The 22,333-nt window shown below is 67.7% G+C and overlaps 1 protein-coding gene across 1 annotated transcript; it reads right to left on the bottom strand.

Moving 5' to 3' along the window:
* Nucleotides 1-6,375: 6,375 nt before the first annotated feature.
* Pofut2 (protein O-fucosyltransferase 2) lies at nt 6,376-19,703 on the bottom strand. The gene is given in 10 exon segments (XM_048346087.1): nt 6,376-6,428; nt 6,431-6,543; nt 8,442-8,565; nt 8,985-9,165; nt 10,337-10,462; nt 11,032-11,098; nt 11,766-11,876; nt 15,112-15,256; nt 17,366-17,616; nt 19,548-19,703. Coding segments are annotated over 10 exon segments (1,293 nt in total). The 5' UTR covers nt 19,685-19,703; the 3' UTR covers nt 6,376-6,390.
* Nucleotides 19,704-22,333: the final 2,630 nt, after the last annotated feature.

Genomic DNA, 22,333 nt, shown 5'->3' with positions numbered 1-22,333 from the left:
GGACGTTCCATTCCTCTGGCCTCAAGTCGGCGGCGGGGCGGGGGGAGTTTCATCTTCCCAGGCACTTGCTTCTCGTTCCTCTTATTTTCTGTAGATGAATTGAACACTCATAAACAACAGTATTGGGCTAGTTATAGCCATGCCTATCTCCTTCTTCATACATGCAAATGAATCTGATGATGCTTAACAGAATTGATGGGGGCAGGGCTGGGAGTGTATAAAAGCGAGAGGGTACCTGCCTAGCGTGGGCGAGACCCCGGGTTTACCCCCAACACCTGCCTAGCGTGGGCGAGACCCTGGGTTTACCCCCAACACCTGCCTAGCGTGGGCGAGACCCCGGGTTTACCCCCAACACCTGCCAGGCACGGGCGACACCCCGGGTTTACCCCAACACCTGCCAGGCACGGGCGAGACCCTGGGTTTACCCCCAACACCTGCCAGGCACGGGCGAGACCCTGGGTTTACCCCCAACACCTGCCAGGCACGGGCGACACCCGGGTTTACCCCCAACACCTGCCAGGCACGGGCGACACCCCGGGTTTACCCCCAACACTGGGAAACACTTAAAAAACAGGAAAGGAAGGGGTTCAGATAATTTTTTCAGTGCTTAACACTTGGGAGCAATAAACATAGACACAATCCTTTTCTTCTGGGTACATAACCTGAACACTTATCTACATGCTTCATTAAGTTGTTAGAAATTAACTAAGACTCATTGTCTTTTAGTGATATGTTGTAAAATGGGTCAGTTAATTATATTAGACCTATATGTTTAAATTCTGTCTTTATTGCCTTCAATAATTTATCCAAGATGTGTACTATAATTTATTTGTCAGTGATTTTCTGTTTTTAATATCCCTGGAAAAGTGTGCTAATTCTTTAGCTTCAACTGAACAAAGTAGGTCAGACTTCTCAGACAGAAATAAGTCTAATTTGGTTCAATAGGCTGACAAGATGGATCAGGTTACATGGAGGGTGCGTGCCACAAATAGAATGAACTAAATCTGCAACTTCAAAGGTGGCAGTGACAACACATTCTAACTAATACGACAGAAGGACTTTGTCAAAAAAAAAAAATAGGTGCGGGGGGGGGGGGGGCTGGGAAGGTGGCTTAGTGTAGAGTGCTTGCCTAGCATGCATGAGGCCCTGGGTTCGATTCCTCAGCACCACACAAACAGAAAAGGCCGAATTGGTGCTATGGCTCAAGTGGTAGAGTGCTAGCTTTGAGCACAAAGAAGCCAGGGACAGTGCTCAGGCCCTGAGTTCAAGTCCCAGGACTGGAAAAAAACAAAAGGGGGGGGGGAAGAGCCACTACAATGAACATTTCAATGTCCCCAACCCGCTTAGAACACAGCAGGGTTGACGAGGTCACCCAGACCCATGGACAGATGACGGTGCTTTGGTGAGTTAGGCCGGGCCTCTTGTAAGCGTCTCAGAAATTGAGAACGGCAGGATAATAAATTCCTGGTAAGCCAAGTGGCTTCGGATCTTCTGCTTCCGACACTGCCATCCCAGCCAGCGGCCTCCCCGGATCAAGGCTGGCTCCCCGCAGCCTGCAAAGGTTTGCAAACCCCCAACTTGACAAGGTCAGTAGACTGAGTCGTTCGCACCTGTAGCCCCCGCCAGGCAGGTGGCCGTGAGTAACACTGAGGTCTGACGCCTTGCCCCTGCCAAAAGTTGTTTTCCCTATCTAAAAAGTAGCTAAAGCAGAAGGACTAGGGTTACAGCACAAGCACCACTAAAAAATAAGTTAAAGATCAGAAGAGCAAGCGTACCGGTTAAGCGTCGGACGCAGCTTTCAGGGAGCTCGGCGTGGTGGCTCCTTCTGGGGGTCATTGCTTAGGAGGAGTCGTACAGACGTCGGGGGGCTGTCACTCAACTCTGCCTACCTTCAAGCTCGTGCGGCTTCCTGACATCTACAAAGCCAGGCCAGAGCTGTGGCTGGAGTGGTAGAGCGCGCGCCTCATATACACGAGGCCCTGGGTTCGATGCCCCAGCACCACATATATAGAGAAGGCCAGAAGGGGCGCTGTGGCTCAAGTGGCAGAGTGCTAGCCTTGAGCACAAAGAAGCCAGGCAGGGACAGTGCTCAGGCCCTGAGTTCAAGCCCAGGACTGGGGAAAACAAGACAAGATAAGCGAAGCTAGAGGGCTCCTATAGGGTTTTCGTTGCTAGCAGTCCCCTGTTGTCCTCGTCCTTCACGTGGCCCCATGTGGCCGGTCGCGGGGGCCCCTCGTCTAAACACGGGGCTCCGCGTTGGTTCTGCACCTTGACAGGCGCGGGTTCGGGAGCCCAGGTGGACGGCCTTCCCCCCGTCCCGTCTCCTAGTGGGAGCGCGGCGGAGAACGCAGAGGTAGACGCCGAGGGGACGGCTTGCCCGGAGCGGCAGGCTTCGCCATCCTCCTCTGACCCCAGACCCCCCGGGTCCCTCGGGATGCGCCCTGCACAGGAGGAGATCTGGGGGGTCCACGAGGGAGGGGCCCCAGCACGGTTCAGACGGACAGTGAGAGGGAGGGAGCTCGTCCCAAAGTCTCACAGGCGGAGCCTTTATAAGGACGCGTGAGGCGAGATGGGCCTCCCCGCGGGGCGAGGGGCCGGAGTTAGACACCCCACACGGGCCCTTCTGAAGCCACCCTACCCCCTCACTGGGGGTCCTCGTGCGTCCCCTAAAAGCCCTCGGCGCCCCTGAGCTGCTGGGGGCGGAGGCTCCAGCCGGAAGTCTTCCTCGGTCAGTGCTGGCCTCGACGGCCCCGCGTCCGGATTCGGAGGCGGAGGCCGCGCTGGGCGCTGGGACTGGAAGGGGCTCGGCCCCCCGGCTCCCGGGCTGGCTCCCCCGCACCCGAGCCCCACGCAGCCAAGGCTGGAGCGCGGGCTCCCCTGGTGGCCGCACCGGGCACAGGCCCGGGAGCCCTCTCGCTGGGGACTTGGCTCAAGGGAGGAGCTGGCTAGAAAGTGCAAGGCCCGAGTTCAAACCCCGGGGCCACCGGAGAAAGAGAGGGGCGTGGGGAGGAGGAGGGCACGCCAGGCCACGTGGGCTGCCTCACCCTGTAATCCCAGCTTTGAAGATATCCTCGTCTGGAAAAACAAAGCACGCAAAGGGCTGTGAGCGGGGCGCGAGGCAGAGGCCCCGAGTTCAGAGCCCCCGTGTCTCTCCACGGAAGCTCACCCGCACACCCGGCGCGGCCCTGGGGCTTTAGTTCCTGCCTTCCGGGGGGCCTTCCAGCCTCCGGGTCGGCGTTCTCTAGGAAGACCTCCGTTGGAATCTGCGTTCTTGTTCCCGCTGGCAGGGCGGCGGGGTGGCTGTCTGAGGTGAGGGTGACTCCCGGGTGTTGGGCGTCGGTCCCTCGGAGAGCGGCACTGCCGCCTGTTAGCCGGGCGCTGACGACACCTGACCCGCCGCTGAACCACCCCAAGCAGCAGAGCCTTGCGCAAAGAGCTTAGTGACCACGCCCAGGCCCCGAGTTCAAGCCCCACGACTGACAAAAGAAGAAAAAAAACAAAACAGCTAGTTCGTCAGTTTTACTAAGAATATCAGTGTTTTAAGCTTTGTTGCTCCAAACAGAGCTAGACCTTGGCGTTATAAAACCTGCGCTTTGAGGAGGCACAGGCGGGTGTGTGCGCGGGGAGACCCGCCAGGCGGGAGCGCCGGGTCCGTGGGGTGCAGGCGGGCCGGGCGGACCTGGCGCCTGGCTGCACCGGCAACCCCACGGCGGGCGGGCGGGGGGGGGCACACGGGGTGACTGCAGACCCGGGCGGCCCCCCGTGGTGACGGCCTCCGCCGCCGCTGGGTCACTTCCCGCGGGTGGCGTGGTCCTCCTGAGGATGGGTCACGTCCCAGCGCACGCGTCCGCCACCTTTTCCGGATCCCCGACGGCGTCCGGCCACGCCCTCGTGCGGCGGTGACATGGCGTGCGACGTCCTCCGCTGCAGCGCGACGGTTAGTGTGTGGGGTGAACGTCCACGAGTGCCGTCCGTGCGTCCCAGGAAGGCCGCGGCCACCTCGCCGCGGAGGCCCCCCCGCCTTCCACAGCGGCTGTCCGGGCTCGCGCTCCCACCCCCCCCCCCGTGGCTGCCGATAGTCTGAGGATGGCCAATCTCACGGGGGGGGGTGGGGGGAACCCCGGTGTTTGGATCTGCGTTTCTCTTATGCGTGGCCTGGGGTGTGGAGCGTTTCCTCACGCATTTTCATTGGCTATTTTTGCTTCTTCTCGGAAGTCACTCTGTAGCCCTTTGCCCATTTATTGATGGGGTTATTGATTCTTTGAGGGTTTAGGATACTGAGCTTTTTGTATATTCTGCATATAAGACCCTTGTGAGAGCGATAGCCAGCAAAGACCCTCCCCAGGGCCCCCCTCCCCAGGGCCCCCTCCCCAGGGCCCCCCTCCCCAGGGCCCCCCTCCCCAGGGCCCCCTCCCCAGGGCCCCCCTCCCCAGGGCCCCTCCCCAGGGCCCCCTCCCCAGGGCCCCCCTCCCCAGGGCCCCCCTCCCCAGGGCCCCTCCCCAGGGCAGTCCCGCTGCTTTCTGGCCTGGCGCCAGCACTGTGCACTTGGTGGCGAGCCTGCAGCCGCGCGGTGCCTTCTCTGGACGCTGTCGCAGTGGCTGTGGGGCCGGCAGGAGGCCGGGGGTGGGGGGGGGGGTGGAGGCAGGAGGCGGGGGGGGGGGTGGGGTGGAGGCAGGAGGCAGGGGCGGGCGGGGGGGGGGTGGAGGCAGGAGACGGGGCGGGGGCGGGGGGGGGTTGGAGGCAGGAGGCCGGGGCGGGCGGGGGGTGGAGGCAGGAGGCGGGGCGGGCGGGGGGGTGGAGGCAGGGGGGGGTGTGGAGGCAGGAGGCAGGGGCGGGGGCGGCGGCGGCCTGGCTCGCCCACCCTGAGCCCCGCAGCCTCGTGGCCTCCCAGCTACAGGGGCAGCCGCAGGATGAGACGCGCCAGCTCTGTCCCCTCGCCCAGCCTCAGCTCGGCCGGCAGACCAGCAGACGGGGTTGGCGGCCGGACAGACGGCACGTGGAGCCAGAGCCGGGTGACCGCGGCCCGTGTCGTCACCACCTGCGACCGCGGAGGCCAGCAGCTCCACTGAGCTCACAAGCCCCAGGCCACTGGAGGAGCTGGGCTCCACGGCCCTCGCCATGGACTTCAGACTCCCCCAGACCCGCAGGGTGAGGATCAGGGCAGCAGCCCACAAGCCACACCCGAGTCCTCCCATCCCCGCGTCCTCCACACCCGAGTCCTCCCTTCCCCGTGTCCTCCCATCCCCGTGTCCTCCACACCCGAGTCCTCCCATCCCCGCGTCCTCCACACCGCGAGTCCTCCACACCCCGCGTCCTCCACACCCGTGTCCTCCCATCCCCGTGTCCTCCACACCCGAGTCCTCCCATCCCCGTGTCCTCCCATCCCCGCGTCCTCCACACCCGAGTCCTCCCATCCCCGTGTCCTCCCATCCCCGAGTCCTCCACACCCCGCGTCCTCCACACCCGTGTCCTCCCATCCCCGTGTCCTCCACACCCGAGTCCTCCCATCCCCGCGTCCTCCACACCCGAGTCCTCCCATCCCCGCGTCCTCCACACCGCGAGTCCTCCACACCCCGCGTCCTCCACACCCCGCGTCCTCCCATCCCCCTGTGTCCTCCCATCCCCGTGTCCTCCCATCCCCTCCCGCCAGCCTGGCCCGCGGCGGAGCAGGTGTGCAGTCCGGGGAGAGGCGCGGTGCGAGGCCGCGGCCTGGGACACGGGGTAGGAGACAGGCTCGTTCTGGGCCATTTCTAGAAAAGGAACTTTACTGACATGGGCGTACAAATGGAGGGTGACCACGTCGTCTCTCCGCCGGGCTCCCATCCGGGGCCCACCGCGGGGCTGAGCCTCGGCCCGCCCCGGCGGCATGGGGGGGGCGGCTCCCTCCCGGGCCCGGGTGTCCACGCTGGCCGAGGCGCGGCGCCCCAGCTGCAGCGGCGGGGCCCGGGCGGCGGGGCCCTCGGTCCTTCTCGGGGCACAGGATTCACCCGGAGCCCGAGCCCGAGTCCATCCGGGGACGCGGGAGCCGCCGGCCGCCACAGGCCCGCCCCGCACCGACAGCACGCGGCCGGCTGGGGGCCTTCCGGTGCCGCCCTCCGCCCCCGGCTCCACCAGGCCCGGGCCCGCGGCTCGGGACAGCGCCTCCCACCCGGGCTCGCAGGCCCCGACGCCGGCCCCAGGCGGCCCCCGAGGCGGCGGCTCGCGCGCTGGCTCGCAGGCCCCGACGCCGGCCCCCAGGCGGCCCCCGAGGCGGCGGCTCGCGCGCTGGCTCGCAGGCCCCGACGCCGGCCCCCCACGGCCCCGAGGCGGCGGCTCAGTAGGCGATCTTCCAGTGCGTGGGCTGCTCGCAGGCCCCGACGCCGGCCCCCCGACGGCCCCCGCCGCGGCGGCTCAGTAGGCGATCTTCCAGTGCGTGGGCTGCTCGCAGGCTTTTCTTGGTCTCCACAGAAGCGGTTGTAGGTGGTCGTGGGGTCCAAGCCCAGGATCTCTCGCTCCTCGTGGATCCGGAAGGAAAACGTGGAGACGGAGGTGCCGATGAAGAACCTGCCAAGCGGGGAGGTGAGGCTCCGGGCCCACGACGGTGGGCGAGGCCAGGGCTCCCGTCCCCCCCACTGGCCGCAGCAGGACCCCAACGCCCCACGCGCACACGCCAGGCCGCGGAACCCCTTCTCTGGGTGACCGGAAGGAGCGGCCACTCCACGCGGCCCGGGACCTGCGGCCAGGCTGCCCAAGGCGGGGCTCCCTCCTAGGACGGCCAGAAACCGCCCTGGAGGGCGCGGGCACCCGGGCCCAGGGAGGGCGAGGGCGGCCTCAGGGCACACTGGAGCCCAGGAGGGGGCGGGGCCTCAGAACACACGGGGCCCAGGAGGGCGGGCCTCAGGGCACACTGGAGCCCAGGAGGGGGCGGGGCCTCAGAACACACGGGGCCCAGGAGGGCGGGTCCTCAGGGCACACTGGGCCCAGGAGGGGGCGGGGCCTCAGAGCACACTGGAGCCCAGGAGGGGGCGGGCCTCAGAACACACGGGGCCCAGGAGGGCGGGTCCTCAGGGCACACAGGGCCCAGGAGGAGGCGGAGCCTAGGAGGAGGCGGGGCCTCAGCACACGGGGCCCAGGAGGGCGGGGCCTCAGGGCACACTGGGGCCCAGGAGGGGGCGGGGCCCCAGAACACACGGGGCCCAGGAGGCGGAGCCTAGGAGGAGGCGGGGGCCTCAGCACACGGGCCCAGGAGGGCGGGGCCTCAGCACACTGGGGCCCAGGAGGAGGCGGGGCCTCAGAGCACACGGGGCCCAGGAGGCCGGGCCTCAGAGCACACCAGGGGCCCAGGAGGAGGCAGGGCCTCAGCACACTGGGGCCCAGGAGGGGCGGGGCCACAGCCCAGGGGGGGGAAGGCGGGGGGGTGTCCAGGAGGAGGCGGGGCCTCAGAACACACGGGGCCCAGGAGGGCGGGGCCTCAGAGCACACCAGGGGCCCAGGAGGAGGCGGGGCCTCAGCACCCCAGCCCAGGAGGAGGCAGGGCCTCAGCACACTGGGGCCCAGGAGGGGCGGGGCCACAGCCAGGGGGGGAAGGCGGGGGGTGTCCAGGAGGCGGGGCCTCAGAACACACGGGGCCAGGAGGGCGGGGCCTCAGAGCACACAAGGGGCCCAGGAGGAGGTGGGGCCTCAGTACACTGGGGCCCAGGAGGGGCGGGGCCACAGCACACGGGAGGGGGGAAGGCAGGGGGTGTCCAGGAGGAGGCGGGGCCTCAGAGCACACGGGGCCAGGAGGGCGGGGCCTCAGAGCACACGGGGCCCAGGAGGGCGGGGCCTCAGAGCACACCAGGGGCCCAGGAGGAGGCGGGGCCTCAGCACACTGGGGCCCAGGAGGGCGGGGCCTCAGCACACGGGGCCCAGGAGGGGCGGGGCCACAGCCCAGGGGGGGGAAGGCGGGGGGGGGGTGTCCAGGAGGAGGCGGGGCCTCAGAGCACACGGGGCCCAGGAGGGCGGGGCCTCAGAGCACACCAGGGGCCCAGGAGGAGGCGGGGCCTCAGCACACTGGGGCCCAGGAGGGGCGGGTCCACAGCACACGGGAAGGGGGGGAAGGCAGGGGGTGTCCAGGAGGAGGCGGGGCCTCAGAGCACACGGGGCCCAGGAGGGCGGGGCCTCAGAGCACACCAGGGGCCCAGGAGGAGGCGGGGCCTCAGCACACTGGGGCCCAGGAGGGGCGGGGCCACAGCACACAGGGGGGGAAGGCAGGGGGTGTCCAGGAGGAGGCGGGGCCTCAGAGCACACCGGGCCCAGGAGGGGGTGGGGCCTCAGCACCCGGCCCAGGAGGAGGCGGGGCCTCAGCACCCCAGCATCACCAAGGAGAGGTAAGAAGGAGGCGGGAGTGAGCGAGGGGCACAGGCGCTGCTCTGAGCGTGGAGTGCTCGGAAGTGAGAACCTTCTAGCAAGGCGGCGGGTACCTGGCGTGAGAGCAGATCCACTGGTCGATGATGGCGATGCCGCCGTCCTTGTAGAGCTCCAGCTCCTCCCAGGTGGGCTCAAACCTCACCATTTCCGGCAGCAGCCTTTTCAGCTCTTCCTGTTCTGCAGGGCGGAGGACAGGCGCTGACAGGGCGTCTGCCGGGAGCCGCCCGCCATGCTACCTGCTCTCTCAGTCAGCGCTGCGGTGGTCACACAGGCCGAGGCCTGCCCCGCATCTCATCAGGCGGGGCTGGTGGCTCACCCCTGTGGTCCCAGCTACTCCAGAGGCTGAGATAGGGGGATCGCTGTTCAAGACAGCTCAGGCAGGAAAACCCATGAAACTCTTCTCTCTAATGAACCACCAGAAAACCAGAAGCCCTGTGGCCTACAGTGGTAAAGTGCCAGCCTTGAGCTGAAGAGCTCAGGGACAGCACCCCGGCCCTGAGTTCAAGACCCAAGACACCCAAAAATAACATATAAAGAAATGAGGCTGGAGCTCAGAGCCGTCTATCCTTTCTGAGGGCGTCTGTGGGGTCACCTACCCTTCCTGATGGCATCTGTGGCCACGAACACCTTGTCCAGCCGGTGCGTCTGCATGAGGCTCCGGATCTTGCGCACGGCCCCCTCCAGGCTGGGCACGTCCTCCCTGTGTCCCCAGATGAAATCCTTTCTCCTCAGGTGCACACCGAGGTAAGGACCCCCGAGCGAGGAGCCCAGTTTGACCTGCAGAGAACACAGACAGTCAGGCCCTGGGACCCATCCACGCACGCCACCGGTGCGCTCGGCGGCTCTGAGGTACTGGGGGGGGGGGGGGGATCAGCCTTTCCAGTCACCACGCACCGGGTGAAACAGCAACAGGAAGTGGAACTCTGAAACAGGGTCAAAAGAAAAGTCACCAGCTTCCTACTTTCTTTCACTCAGGATTATCCAAGTAACTTGACTATGAAACCACTGGAGGGGCTGGGGATATAGCCTAGTGCAAGAGTGCCTGCCTCGGATACACGAGGCCCTAGGTTCGATTCCCCAGCACCACATATACAGAAAACGGCCAGAAGCGGCGCTGTGGCTCAAGTGGCAGAGTGCTAGCCTTGAGCGGGAAGAAGCCAGGGACAGTGCTCAGGCCCTGAGTCCAAGGCCCAGGACTGGCCAAAAAAAAAAAAACCACTGGAGACGGCCTAACACCCGCACAGCGCCAGGCCTGTGGGTACCACTGGAGACGGCCTAACACCCGCACAGCGCCAGGCCCTGTGGTGCCATCGGGAGACGGCCTAACACCCGCACCGCGCCAGGCCCTGTGGTGCCATCGGGAGACGGCCTAACACCCGCACAGCGCCAGGCCCTGTGGTGCCATCGGGAGACGGCCTAACACCCGCACAGCGCCAGGCCCTGTGGTGCCATCGGGAGACGGCCTAACACCCGCACAGCGCCAGGCTCTGCGGTGTCATCGGGAGACGGCCTAACACCCGCACAGCGCCAGGCCCTGTGGGTACCACTGGAGACGGCCTAACACCCGCACAGGTCCTCTCTGAGACACGGTGCTCACAACAAGGAGCTGGCTGGCACGAGGGACCCAGTGTGTCACTGTCCACGTTACTGGGTGGGGACTGGCCGCGCCTCCTCCGGAAGCTCCGGACAGCAGCAGCTTCTTCCTCCCTAACTGTGTGAGTTCCACTGCGTAAGGGCTGCCGGGATGCTGGACCTGCTGAGCAAACCACCATCCCGCCTGCTCCCCACTCCCGGCCTGTCACCACGGGGCCCTCCTCCTCTCAGGGGAGGCTGGAGCAGCTCCACACCAGCGACTCCTGCCCCGTCTGTAGGCAGCGGTGTCTGCAGGAGGCAGACAAGAGCCCCGTGCTGGCAGGAATGCAGAGATGGCTCCGGCCGCTCCTCCTACCTTCATCTGCACCCAGTCCTCCTGGAACGGGATGCGGTCCGAGGCGTCTGTGGAATTGAGGTGCTTGCTCCTGAACTCGTCCCCCACTGCACGCAGGTGCCTGGCAAACACCATACTCCGTCGCGTCTACAGAAGGAGGGTTGGGCTGAGCCCGGAGAGACAACCTAACCCCAGGGCACCCTGCACAGCCGGGCAGCAAGGACGGAGCCTACACACAGTCAGGCAGCGGGGACGGGACCTACACACAGTGAGGGAGCGGGGACGGGACCTACACACAGTCAGGCAGCGGGGACGGAGCCTACACACAGCCAGGGAGCGGGGACGGGACCCCATGCAGCCAGGGAGCGGGACGGGACCCCATGCAGCCAGGGAGCGGGGACGGGGCCTACACACAGCCAGGGAGCGGGGACGGGGCCTACACACAGCCAGGCAGCGGGGACGGGGCCTACACACAGTCAGGCAGCGGGGACGGGGCCTACACACAGTCAGGCAGCGGGGACGGGGCCTACACACAGTCAGGCAGCGGGGACGGGGCCTACACACAGCCAGGGAGCGGGGACGGGACCCCACGCAGCCAGGGAGCGGGGACGGGGCCTACACACAGCCAGGGAGCGGGGGCCACAGCCAGACGTCTCCACCCAGCCCGCCGCGCAGCACCACACACAAGCGGGAGCCGTGGAGGAAGCAGCACTCACGTCCCAGTACTCCTTCCCCCCGTAGTGGTCGTGGAGCAGGTTCTCCGCTCTGTCTAGCATCACAGACCTGTGTTTAACCACAGAAAAGTGAGGAGGGGTCCAGACCCCATAAGACAGACCCCCGCGAGACGCCCCCGGCCCCAAGTGAGACAGCAGAGAAAGAATTCAGAGGGGCTCATGACCTGGATGTCTGCTTCAAGGTGACAACAAAGGCCCCATGGACTCACCACTGCCCCCACTCCTGGAGGCCCCACCAGTGCCGGGTCTCACGGCTTGGCCAGCCCTCGCCCCACCCGGCCCTCATAGCCCCAGGGCCAAGGGTGCACCCCAGAATCCTCCCCGCCCAGGGGGTAGAGGGCAAGACGCGCAGGGGCAGTTTCTTTCTGAAGAGCAGAGCCCGCTGCTCCAGCCTGCTCGGCATCTCTAACCCCAGGCAGGCCAAGCCCGAGCCCGGCTCCGGTCACGGCCCCAGGCCTGGCTCAACCCCGCCACACGCCACACGCCACACGCCACACGCCTGAGGCCTGCGTAGACTCAGGGAGGAGTGAATCCTGTCTCAGCACCCCAGCTGCACTCAGGGCTCCGGGGCTGAGCAGCCCCGGGGGGAGGACAGAGGCCACCCCCCCACGCGGGCTGGGAGCCCTGCTGCGAGCCTCCCCGTCCTCCCCCCGTCCTGCGGTCTGCCAGGTGCCCGGGCCGGCCCGCTGGCCGCCGGATGGAACACCCACACTCACCGAGCAGAGGTGTTCTTCAAAAGCACGGGCGCGATGACGGAGGCCGACCCCTGGACCGACAGGCAGGAGACATTGAGGCCCCTGGTTTCTTCATAACCCCAAAACCAGCCTCTGGAAAACAAGCCAACATGCCAGCTGGCGAGAGCATCGTGTGCACACACGTGTTCCTGCCCAGGTGCGCGGTCGTGTGCACACACGTGTTCCTGCCCAGGTGCGCGGTCATCATGTGCACACACGTGTTCCTGCCCAGGTGTGCGGTCGTGTGCACACACGTGTTCCTGCCCAGGTGAGTGGTCGCCGTGTGCACACACGTGTTCCTACCCAGGTGTGCGGTCGTGTGCACACACGTGTTCCTGCCCAGGTGCGCGGTCGCCGTGTGCACACACGTGTTCCTACCCAGGTGCGCGGTCGTGTGCACACACGTGTTCCTGCCCAGGTGCGCGGTCGCCGTGTGCACACACGTGTTCCTACCCAGGTGTGCGGTCGTGTGCACACATGTTCCTGCCCAGGTGTGCGGTCGCCGTGTGCACACACGTGTTCCTACCCAGGTGTGCGGTCGTGTGCACACACGTGTTCCTGCCCAGGTGCGCGGTCGCCGTGTGCACACACGTGTTCCTGCCCAGGTGCGCGGTCATCATGTGCACACACGTGTTCCTACCCAGGTGCGCGGTCGCCGTGTGCACACACGTGCTCCTGCCCAGGTGCGCGGTCGCCGTGTGCACACACGTGTTCCTGCCCAGGTGCGCGGTCATCATGTGCACACACGTGTTCCTACCCAGGTGCGCGGTCGTGTGCACACACGTGTTCCTGCCCAGGTGCGCAGTCGTGTGCACACACGTGTTTCCTACCCAGGTGCGCGGTCATCATGTGCACACACGTGTTCCTGCCCAGGTGCGCGGTCGCCGTGTGCACACACGTGTTCCTGCCCAGGTGCGCGGTCGTGTGCACACACGTGTTCCTACCCAGGTGCGCGGTCGTGTGCACACACGTGTTCCTACCCAGGTGTGCGGTCGTGTGCACACATGTTCCTGCCCAGGTGTGCGGTCGCCGTGTGCACACACGTGTTCCTACCCAGGTGCGCGGTCGTGTGCACACACGTGTTCCTACCCAGGTGTGCGGTCGTGTGCACACATGTTCCTGCCCAGGTGTGCGGTCGCCGTGTGCACACACGTGTTCCTACCCAGGTGTGCGGTCGTGTGCACACACCGTGTTCCTGCCCAGGTGCGCGGTCATCACGTGCACACATGTTCCTACCCAGGTGAGCGGTCGTGTGCACACACAGTGTTCCTACCCAGGTGCGCGGGTCGCCATGTGCACACACGTGTTCCTGCCCAGGTGCGCGGTCGTGTGCACACACGTGTTCCTACCCAGGTGCGCGGTCGCCGTGTGCACACGTGTTCCTACCCAGGTGCGCGGTCGCCATGTGCACACACGTGTTCCTACCCAGGTGCGCGGTCGTGTGCACACACGTGTTCCTACCCAGGTGTGCGGTCGTGTGCACACACGTGTTCCTGCCCAGGTGCGCGGTCGCCGTGTGCACACACGTGTTTCTACCCAGGTGCGCGGTCGCCATGTGCACACACGTGTTCCTACCCAGGTGCGCGGTCGCCGTGTGCACACACGTGTTCCTACCCAGGTGCGCGGTCGCCATGTGCACACACGTGTTCCTGCCCAGGTGCGCGGTCGTGTGCACACACGTGTTCCTACCCAGGTGCGCGGTCGCCGTGTGCACACACGTGTTCCTACCCAGGTGCGCGGTCGCCATGTGCACACACGTGTTCCTGCCCAGGTGCGCGGTCGCCGTGTGCACACACATGTTCCTACCCAGGTGTGCGGTCGCCGTGTGCACACACGTGTTCCTGCCCAGGTGCGCGGTCGTGTGCACACACGTGTTCCTACCCAGGTGCGCGGTCATCATGTGCACACACGTGTTCCTGCCCAGGTGCGCGGTCGCCGTGTGCACACACGTGTTCCTGCCCAGGTGCGCGGTCGTGTGCACACACGTGTTCCTACCCAGGTGCGCGGTCGTGTGCACACACGTGTTCCTACCCGGGTGTGCGGTCGTGTGCACACATGTTCCTGCCCAGGTGTGCGGTCGCCGTGTGCACACACGTGTTCCTACCCAGGTGCGCGGTCGTGTGCACACACGTGTTCCTACCCAGGTGTGCGGTCGTGTGCACACATGTTCCTGCCCAGGTGTGCGGTCGCCGTGTGCACACACGTGTTCCTGCCCAGGTGCGCGGTCGTGTGCACACACGTGTTCCTGCCCAGGTGCGCGGTCATCACGTGCACACATGTTCCTACCCAGGTGAGCGGTCGTGTGCACACACGTGTTCCTACCCAGGTGCGCGGTCGCCATGTGCACACACGTGTTCCTACCCAGGTGCGCGGTCGTGTGCACACACGTGTTCCTGCCCAGGTGCGCGGTCGCCGTGTGCACACACATGTTCCTACCCAGGTGTGCGGTCGCCGTGTGCACACACGTGTTCCTGCCCAGGTGCGCGGGTCGTGTGCACACACGTGTTCCTACCCAGGTGCGCGGTCATCATGTGCACACACGTGTTCCTGCCCAGGTGCGCGGTCGCCGTGTGCACACACGTGTTCCTGCCCAGGTGCGCGGTCGTGTGCACACACGTGTTCCTACCCAGGTGCGCGGTCGTGTGCACACACGTGTTCCTGCCCAGGTGCGCGGTCATCACGTGCACACGTGTTTCTACCCAGGTGCGCGGTCATCACGTGCACACGTGTTTCTACCCAGGTGCGCGGTCATCACGTGCACACGTGTTTCTACCCAGGTGCGCGGTCGTGTGCACACACGTGTTCCTGCCCAGGTGCGCGGTCGTGTGCACACACGTGTTCCTGCCCAGGTGCGCGGTCGTGTGCACACACGTGTTCCTGCCCAGGTGCGCGGTCGTGTGCACACACGTGTTCCTGCCCAGGTGCGCGGTCGTGTGCACACACGTGTTCCTGCCCAGGTGCGCGGTCGTGTGCACACACGTGTTCTCATCCAGTTAAGAGGTGATGGAAGGTACACACGTGTGCAAGTATGGTCCTTATAAAGTGCAAACATGCAGGACCAGGACGGCAGGCAGTGGCCTCATGGGCGCGGTACCCTCATGGGAGGGGCGGGCAGGGGAGAGGCGGGCGGAGTCTCAGCGACAGCCCCGGTTCCGCGCAAGGGTGCGGGCGAGCGGCACTGCACGGCCACCCCATCCCGCATGGTGGGGGCCTGTGCGTGGGGAGGGCTGGCGTCCGAGGCAGGCGGGGGGGGGGGGGGGGAGGGCGGGCGTCCCCTCGCTGACAGCGCGGGGGCGGGGCCCGGCGCCCTGGAGGGTCTGCTCTGTACCTGTAGTACTCGTGCTTGTCCTGGGAGTACAGCAGCGGGTCCGTACACGGCCGCCCGTCCACCTTCTCCTCCCAACTGCCCTCCTTCCAGCCTTCCGCGTAGCCTTGCAGGACGTACACCTGGTCGATAAAGGGCCCCCCGGACTCTGAAAAAGGACAGGAAAACGCAGGGCAGCCGAGGAGTGCCCAGAGCCGCCGTGCCGGATCAGCTCCTTCCCAGAGGCCCGGAGGACGCGAGCGCGTGGCTGGGAGGGGGGGCGGGGCAGTGGCCTCTCCACAGGCTCCCCGAGCGTCTTCTTGGTCTTGCGGCACCTGAGTGTGCCGGCAGCCTGGCGTCCCCGGAGGACACGCGCGCCTGCGCTCCTAGCTCTGCTCCACACCCCTCCCTGGGGCTGGCTGACCTCCCCCACCCAGGGGCCACGAGCCTGCCCGCCCCACCCGAAACCCTCTGAAAGGCGCCCCAGGAGGGGCCAGGCCACACCCCCGGAGGACCCGCCCAGAGGCGGCACGGACGGCCCACCCCACCGCAACCAGGACGGCCCCCCCCAGGGCGCCCAGTCGGGGCTCGGAGCGGGTGCCAAGGCCAGGCCCCGAGCTCCTCTTTCACCACTGGTGAGGCAAAGACGCTGCCCACGGGCGCGGTGCTGCCCCGGCATCGCCGCTGCGGCAGCAGCTTGAGCCCCGTCCACAGGGGAAGGAGGCCGTCCTCCCCGCAGGGCGCACCCGCCTCTCCAGGAAGCCCGTCCCCCCACCCCCAGGGCTCCCAGGAAGCCCGTTCCCCGGCCCCCACCCACCCTCCCAAGCTCCCAGGTGTCTCCAGGAAGCCCCCCCCAGGACTCCCAGGAAGCCCGTTCCCCGGCCCCCACCCACCCTCCCAAGCTCCCAGGTGTCTCCAGGAAGCCCGTCCCCCCCACCCCCAGGGCTCCCAGGAAGCCCGTTCCCCGGCCCCCACCCACCCTCCCAAGCTCCCAGGTGTCTCCAGGAAGCCCCCCCCCAGGACTCCCAGGAAGCCCGTTCCCCGGCCCCCACCCACCCTCCCAAGCTCCCAGGTGTCTCCAGGAAGCCCGTTCCCCCCCCCCGCCCCCCCCCCTCCCAGGAAGCCCATCTTCCCCGGCCCACACCCACCCTCCCAAGCTCCCAGGTATCTCCAGGAAGCCCCCCCCAGGACTCCCAGGAAGCCCGTTCCCCGGCCCCCCAGCCTCTCACAGGAAGCCCGTCCTCCCCACCCCCCAACCGCTGCCCCAGGACTCCCAGGAAGCCCGTCCTCCCCCGCCCCTCCCCCAGCCTCTCACAGGAAGCCCGTCCTCCCCACCCCCTCAACCCCTGCCCCAGGACTCCCAGGAAGCCCATATCCCCCAGGGCTCCCAGGAAGCCCTTTCCCCACCCCCCCCCCAGCCTCTCACAGGAAGCCCGTCCCCTCCCACCCAAGGCTCCCAGGAAAGTCAGCCACCCCTTACAGGGCTCCCAAGAAGCCGGTTGTCCCCCCCTAAAGCCCGCTCCCCCAGGGCTCCCAGGAAACCCATCTTCCTGCCCCCCCCCAGGAAGCCCAGCCCCCCCTCAGTGCTCCTAGAAGTCTCCCAGGAAGCCCATCTTCCCCCTCCTCCCACAGGCCACAGGGCTCCCAGGCCTCTCACAGGAAGCCCATCTTCCCGCCCCCCCCTCCAGGAAGCCCAGCTACCCCCCCCAGGGCTCCCAAGAAGCCCATAGTTCCCCCCCCACCTGACCTCCCTCCCACAAAGTCCACTCCCCTCAGGGCTCCCAGGAAGCCCATAGTCCCCCCCCAACCTGTCCCCCCCTCCCTGGAAGCCAACCCCCCTCAGGGCTCCCAGGAGTCTCCCAGGAAACCCATCCCCCCCCAGCTCCAGGAAGCCCATCTGTTCCCCCCCCTCCCCCCCGCCCAGGCGTCTTGCAGGGAAGGACCACTTACCAAAGCCAGACAGAGGTTAAGGCTTCCAAATAAGTGCCCTCACATACAACCAGACGGGAGAAGAACGCAGCGTGGCCCTGCCGCAGGGACGCCCGCCCCCCGCCCGCGTCCGTGGGACCAACGCCTTTTGTCCTTGTAGGCGGCCCCTAGGGCCGTCCACTTCCCTGGGGAACCCCGGGAGGAGCTGGCAGGCTGGGAAGCCCCCCACCTCCGCATGCCCACGCGCTGCGGCAGGCCTGAGGGAGACGCTGGGCTGGGCGGCCAGCCCTCCACGTGAGCGAGGACCGCCCGGCCCGCTAGCTGCTCCCACCGCGCCCCGCAGCCTCACCTGCGATGAACTGCTCGTACTCGATCACGGGGATGTTCTTATTGAGACTCGGCAGGTCAAAGAACTCTGACCAGGGGATGCGGACCTGATGGATGTCCGGGCTCTGCCAGTGGTAGAGGCGCCCCCACGGGGGCAGGACCAGCACCCACTCCTCCGTCTTCAGCAGGGTCTTCAGCAGGGAGGCCACGCGGATGTACACGTCCCTGCGGAGGTTGAAGCCTTCGGGGGGGTTGACGTCATACAGAAGGTACCTGACATGGACAGGAGCAGGACATGGTTCTGGTGAGGCCACGCACACAACACCCGCCTGCCCAGGCCCATGTGCTCCCCTCCACGCCTCCCACAGGTCCTGGCCTGCACAGGGGGGTGTCCACCCTCCTGACTCGGGGACAGGCACCTGGAAAGCTCCCCACACCAGCAGTGGAGGCCCCAGCATCAACACCTTGCCCGGCCAGCGGCGGAACCTGGGCATCAGTGCGCTGCGGTTTGCACGGCGGTCTAGAGAGCCCAGGGAGAGCTCCGTGATTACTGAGGATGCAGAGCCTACTTCCAGGGTTGGAGTTCAAAGCTACGAGTGCTCACGAGTTCACTCCAAGTCACGAGAATAGTGTTATGTGTCTGACAGTTTCAAAATAAAAACTAGTAACAAGAACAGCAATTCTTGCGGATTTGTTTTAGGCGTGAGGTGTGGTCATAGCTAGCTCTCATTTCTGTCTCTGGCCGGAGGAAGAAAGACAAGCAGTGGCCAGAAGCAGTATTATAACGACTTGGGAAACCGCTATCCCTCTCCGGACGCCCAACTCCTAGGCCTCAATGCAAACACCGTCAGGACTGCTCTCAGTGTGGGTTTTACCTGTGCTGGGTTCCTGCTTTACCACCCTCCGGCACAGAGACGGCCCAGGGCAAGGTCACACCCATGTCTGGGTCTGCTTTGTGCCGTCCCCCCTGACGGCCAGGTAAAGCAGCCTGCCTGTGGTTTCTATCCATCAACGCCCACCATGGGCACAGGGACAAAGAGCACGGGCCCTGGCGAGCCGGGTGAGTCAGGCTCCGCCCACCTCCCGGGCTCGGGATGCGGATGAATGGGGACACATCGGAGCAAGCCTGGGGGTGACCACCCAGAGGGCAGCAGGTTCCAACTAACTCCACAATCTACCCTGCTGCCACCGAACGCTGGCCTGTCCCACCGACCCAACCCCTGATTGGCCTCTGGGCCCCTCCCTGGACCCCCGGCCCAGGCCCCGGCCCCCTCCCTCGAACCCCGCCCCCAGGTCCTCTCCCTGGACCCCGGACCAGGCCCCAGCCCCCTCCCTGGAGCCCCGCCCCCAGGTCCTCTCCCTGGACCCCCGGCCCAGGCCCCGGGCCCCCTCCCTCGAACCCCGCCCCCAGGTCCTCTCCCTGGACCCCCGGACCAGGCCCCAGCCCCCCTCCCTGGAGCCCCGCCCCCAGGTCCTCTCCCTGGACCCCCGGCCCAGGCCCCGGGCCCCCTCCCTCGAACCCCGCCCCCAGGTCCTCTCCCTGGACCCCCGGACCAGGCCCCAGGCCCCCTCCCTGGAGCCCCGCCCCCAGGTCCTCTCCCTGGACCCCCACCCCCAGGTCCTCTCCCTGGAACCCCGGCGCAGGCGCCCCGGCCCCCCTCCCTGGAGCCCCGCCCCCAGGTCCTCTCCCTGGACCCCCGGCGCAGGCGCCCCGGCCCCCCTCCTTGAAGCCCCGCCCCCAGGTCCTCTCCCTGGACCCCCTCCCTGGAGCCCCGCCCCCAGGTCCTCTCCCTGGACCCCCGGCCCAGGCCCGGCCCCCCTCCCTGGAGCCCCGCCCCCAGGTCCTCTCCCTGGACCCCCGGACCAGGCCCGGCCCCCCTCCCTGGAGCCCCGCCCCCAGGTCCTCTCCCTGGACCCCCGGCCCAGGCCCGGCCCCCCTCCCTGGAGCCCCGCCCCCAGGTCCTCTCCCTGGACCCCCGGCCCAGGCCCGGCCCCCCTCCCTGGAGCCCCGCCCCCAGGTCCTCTCCCTGGACCCCCGGCGCAGGCGCCCCGGCCCCCCTCCCTGAAGCCCCGCCCCGGGCCCTCACGTGGGCCCCGCGGCTGGCTGTCTGGTCTCCACCCCGACCCCGGCGACCCCCGCCGTGGGGCCCCGCCAGGCCCGCGGGCCCCGCCCCGCCCCCTGCGGCCGCCGGACGCGCGCTCACCGTCGGCGCGACGCCGCCCCGGACAGGATGTCGGCCGCCGACTGGCCCGGCCAGAACTCCTCGCCCGAGGCCCGGGCCGGGGCCGGCCGCCAGGACGCCAGCCCCAGCAGCAGGCAGACGACGCCGAGAGCCGCCATGGCCCCGGCGGCCACGCACTTCCGGCCGCCCCGCCCCGCCCCGGAAGCGCGTCCTCCCGCCCCCGCGGGACGCGCCGCCGTCACCGTGGCAACGCGGCGAAGGCCGTCCCGCGGCGTCTTTCGTCACCGGAGGGGCGGGGCCGGGGCGGGGCCGGGAGGTGGGCGGGGTCCCGCGGGGCCGAGGGCCGCGCCTCCGTCGCTCCCGCGCCCGGCAGAGCACCGGGGCCTCCGCGCTCGCCCTCCGCGCCGGCTCCCGGGGCAGCGGCCTCTCCGGACCGGCCGGCCGCCTCCGGCTGTGCGGGGCGACGGCCTCGGGGACGCGGGCTCGCCAGGAATGTTCCCGGGCCGGCGGCGACAGGGCCGCCCGGGGGCAGCCGGGCCCGTGAAGCGGCGGCCGCTAGGCGCGGGCACGCGGGCACGCCACCCGCAAGCGGTCACGCCATCCACACGCGGTCACGCCATCCACACGCGGGCACGCCACCCGCAAGCGGTCACGCCATCCACACGCGGGCACGCCATCCACACGCGGGCACGCCACCCGCAAGCGGTCACGCCATCCACACGCGGTCACGCCACCTGCAAGTGGTCACGCCATCCACACGCTGCCACCTCGCCCGCACGCGGTCACGCCATCCGCACGCGGTCACGCCATCCGCACGCGGTCACGCCATCCACACGCGGTCACACCATCCACACGCGGGCACGCCACCCGCAAGCGGTCACGCCATCCACACGCGGGCACGCCATCCACACATGGTCACGCCATCTGCACGCGGTCACGCCATCTGCTCACGTTCACATCATCCACACGCGGTCACGTCATCCACACGCGGTCACGTCATCCACACGCGGTCACGTCATCTGCACGCTGTCACGCCATCCACACTGGCACGCCACCCGCTCATGCCACCAGCATGCAGTCACGTCACCCTCACGCAGTTACGCCACCCGCAAGCGGTCACGCCATCCGCACGCTGTCACGTCATCCGCACGCGGTCGCGTCATCCGCACGCTGTCACGTCATCCGCACGCTGTCACGTCATCCGCACGCTGTCACGCCGCCCGCGCGCGGTCCCTCGGCTCGCCTGGCTCTGAGGATGGAACCGCGAGGGCGAGGGTGCGCGGCGCGGGCTCTGCGGACGGTGCTGATGGCCGAGGGGACACGGAACGCGGGGCGGAGCGCACGCGGCACACGCACACACGTGACCCGAGCGCGGGGCGGAGCGCACGCGGCACACGCACACACGTGACCCGAGCGCGGGGCGGAGCGCACGCGGCACACGCACACACGTGACCCGAGCGCGGGGCGGAGCGCACGCGGCACACGCACACACGTGACCCGAGCGCGGGGCGGAGCGCACGCGGCACACGCACACACGTGACCCGAGCGCGGGGCGGAGCGCACGCGGCACACGCACACACGTGACCCGAGCGCGGGGCGGAGCGCACGCGGCACACGCACACACGTGACCCGAGCGCGGGGCGGAGCACACGCTGCACACACACACGTGACCCGAGCGCGGGGCGGAGCGCACGCGGCACACACACACGTGACCCGAGCGCGGGGCGGAGCGCACGCGGCACACGCACACACGTGACCCGAGCGCGGGGCGGAGCGCACGCGGCACACGCACACACGTGACCCGAGCACGGGGCGGAGCGCACGCGGCACACGCACACATGTGACCCGAGCGCGGGGCGGAGCACACGCTGCACACACACACGTGACCCGAGCACGGGGCGGAGCACACGCTGCACACACACACGTGACCCGAGCACGGGGCGGAGCGCACGCGGCACACGCACACACGTGACTTGAGCGCGGGGCGGAGCACACGCTGCACACACACGTGACCCGAGCGCGGGGCGGAGCGCACGCGACACACGCACACACGTGACCCGAGCACGGGGCGGAGCGCACGCGACACACGCACACACGTGACCCGAGCGCGGGGCGGAGCACACGCTGCACACACACACGTGACCCAAGCACGGGGCGGAGCACACGCTGCACACACACGTGACCCGAGCACGGGGCGGAGCGCACGCTGCACACACACACGTGACCCGAGCACGGGGCGGAGCGCACGCTGCACACACACACGTGACCCGAGCGCGGGGCGGAGCGCACGCGGCACACGCGCACACGTGACCCGAGCGGGGGGCGGAGCGCACGCGACACACGCGCACACGTGACCCGAGCGCGGGGCGGAGCGCACGCGACACACGCGCACACGTGACCTGAGCGCGGGGCGGAGCACACGCTGCACACACACACACGTGACCCGAGCGCGGGGTGGAGCACACGCTGCACACGCACACACATGTTCTGAGTGTGGAGCGGAGCACACGCTGCACATGCACACACGTGTTCTGAGTGTGGAGCGGAGCACACGCTGCGTACACACGCGTGATCTGAGCGCGGGGCGGAGCACACGCTGCGTACACACACGTGATCTGAGCGCTGGGCGAAGTGCACGCTGACACACGTGACCAATGAGCAGAAGTGAGCACACACACGCTGTGCACACACACGTGACCAGTGGGCAGAGCGGAGCACATGCACACAGACATGCCCACAACCAGCTCCTGGTCGCAGGGCTGATGGGGGGAGGAAGGAGGGGTGCATGGGGGGCAGGAGCGGGTCAC

This window comes from Perognathus longimembris, chromosome 5 (assembly GCF_023159225.1).
Source record: "Perognathus longimembris pacificus isolate PPM17 chromosome 5, ASM2315922v1, whole genome shotgun sequence".
Classification (NCBI taxonomy): domain Eukaryota; kingdom Metazoa; phylum Chordata; class Mammalia; order Rodentia; family Heteromyidae; genus Perognathus; species Perognathus longimembris.
The sequence above is the reverse complement of the archived record's forward strand: the minus strand, read 5'-3'. Positions and strand labels throughout refer to the sequence as shown.